This window comes from Buceros rhinoceros, unplaced genomic scaffold (assembly GCF_000710305.1).
Source record: "Buceros rhinoceros silvestris isolate BGI_N320 unplaced genomic scaffold, ASM71030v1 scaffold15813, whole genome shotgun sequence".
Taxonomy (NCBI): Eukaryota; Metazoa; Chordata; class Aves; order Bucerotiformes; family Bucerotidae; genus Buceros; species Buceros rhinoceros.
In genome coordinates this window covers 25,668-27,833 of record NW_010404348.1, presented here as the reverse complement: position 1 = coordinate 27,833, position 2,166 = coordinate 25,668, and the positions used below count along the sequence as shown (strand labels likewise).

The following is a 2,166-nucleotide window of genomic DNA, read 5'->3' as shown; positions in this document are numbered from 1 at the left end:
CAGCCCCGCGGCCAACCCCGCAGTGGGTAGCGGAGCCCCGGCGGAGCTCTTCCTTCTTCCTCCTCCCGTCACGTTTTAAGCGTTTTCTTCACAGTGACAGAGCCCGGGGCTAGAGCTGTAAGACACACACCCAATACCAAGAGGCTTGAAAAAAAATTTAATGAGCTGGTAACACCGGACAGCGAGGACTAACCTAAAAACTGTTCCCACAGCCTACTTAAAATATTTACAATTTTGTTAACTGTATATACACCGCGATCTTTGTCCCTTATCGTCTATTTATAGATGAGTTCCTTAGGAATTACACCGGCTATACGTGGAGGATGAAGAGCACTGCGTTATCACCAGTCAGAGCTGCCGCTGGACAGCGCGACATGGGCTGGATGAGCTGCCAACAGCCGCTGGGCACGGCCGTCACCGGCCGAGGCTACGCTCAGAAACTTCCCTGCCTTTGAAATGTTCTGATGTGCAAGGCAGCGGGTTAAGTGCACCACACTGTGCAATTCACCCTGCGTGAGGAAAAAAAAAAAAACAAAACAAACAGCACATATCTGTGCAAGGGTACAGGGAGCCTGTAATCACAGAGACACTGACTTACATTGATCTACATCTCACCCCAAATCCTGCTGCTCCTCTGAAGAGCTACGAACCTGTACAAAGCAACAATCCCGCCGAGAAGAGCGATTCAGCAAGTAAAGCCTCATTTTATGACATCCTGAAATTACACAACAGAACAGCACCTCTTGGAAAAGTTTCACGGTTCAAGGAAAAGAGACAAAGCAAAGCCATACACCTAAAGCTGGATTCAGAGCTCTCGTTTCAAGTCCAGTTAGCAGAATAAGATCCTTTTCAGGCATTACTTCACTGGGGATATCTTTACTTTTTATTATCTGTATCAAAAGTGGGGCAGTACCACCTTTCGTTGGTATGTTATGCACTTCCTGAACTCCCTTCTGCTACTTTATTTCCCTTTTCTGGAAAGAAACCCAAGAAGTTCTTTGCAAAGCATTTCTGCCAAAGAAACTGGAGAATTAGCCACCAGGCTCAAAACAATTTAAGTACAGGGGGTAGGAAAGCCACAGACAAACAGATAAACCTGAGAACGCAAGTGAAAAATTACTGGGCGAGTATTTAGTGCCAGACCAATCCAATACTTACTCAATGGTTTTACAGGATGAATAGAGAAAAAGCTAATTAATCTGATTTACTAGAAAATGTTAAGCTTACAGATGATACAATGTCTGCATAATTTTAGAAAAATCATCGATTTCATGGTTTATTTTACAATAATTTGATTAGTCTACAAGTTAAGGCAAACATACTAATGCATTTGCTTTTCTTTTTAAATCATAGTTATAAAGGTTACACAAAGTTCTCCAAAATTTCTAAGAAATGTTCACAATTGAAAAAAAAAAAGATTAAGATTTTTGATATCGGTACATGGAAAAAAAAACCCCTAAGACAGTGTATACAATGCCATTATAGTAACAATATTCCAATATCTAATGGTCATATTTAGGCCATTCGAACAATGTGCTTCAAATGGTGAACTTCAGAAATTACGTACAAAGGTAAATAAGGTCGGCAGCCGTATCATAGTATTCGTAACATGAACATAATTATATTGGCTATTTTCACAAAACCAGAGCGTTTGGTTTCCGAACAGTGAAAGCATATAATGATTAAATAAAGATGAATACGGATGCATAACAAGAACGCTGTTGCTTCATAGAGTCTGGAGCTACTTCCAGGTGTTTCATTCTTTTGAAAGAAGGAGCTGGCGTGTGTGCACTTTGTCCAACGTTTTCTCCAGGGAACCGTAAGTGCCTGTTTAAAGTCATGGAAACAAAATCCAGAGGAGGGCAGCCCTTGTTAGTGGGAGGACGGAGCGTAGCTTATGTGTCACCATTTAACACTGCCAGGCAGCTCTGCAGCAGCTGTAAGTTACCCTGTGAAAATAAAGAAAAATATTCTTTTGTGCATTCGTTTATGCTTACATCACGTTAAACTACTGGCTATTCACTGTTTGTTCCCAAATCTGAAACCTCTGTGGAAGAAACAACGTTCGGTTGTTAGCGTTAGCAGTAATTCCTATCAGGTTCAGATAAAATGCAAGAACAAAACAGTCTGAATGCCTGGTTATACAGACATGGGAGAAACTGCTTC

General features: G+C 41.4%; 1 protein-coding gene across 1 annotated transcript in view; it reads right to left on the bottom strand.

Annotated features, from left to right (window-relative positions):
- Window positions 1-1,192: 1,192 nt before the first annotated feature.
- Window positions 1,193-2,166, bottom strand: part of SNX6 (sorting nexin 6) — a 22,192-nt gene continuing 21,218 nt past the window's right edge. The window contains exon 13 of the mRNA XM_010133373.1: window positions 1,193-1,949. Coding sequence (XP_010131675.1) covers window positions 1,896-1,949 — 54 coding nt within the window. The 3' untranslated portion in view covers window positions 1,193-1,895. The remainder of the gene's footprint in view (window positions 1,950-2,166) is intronic.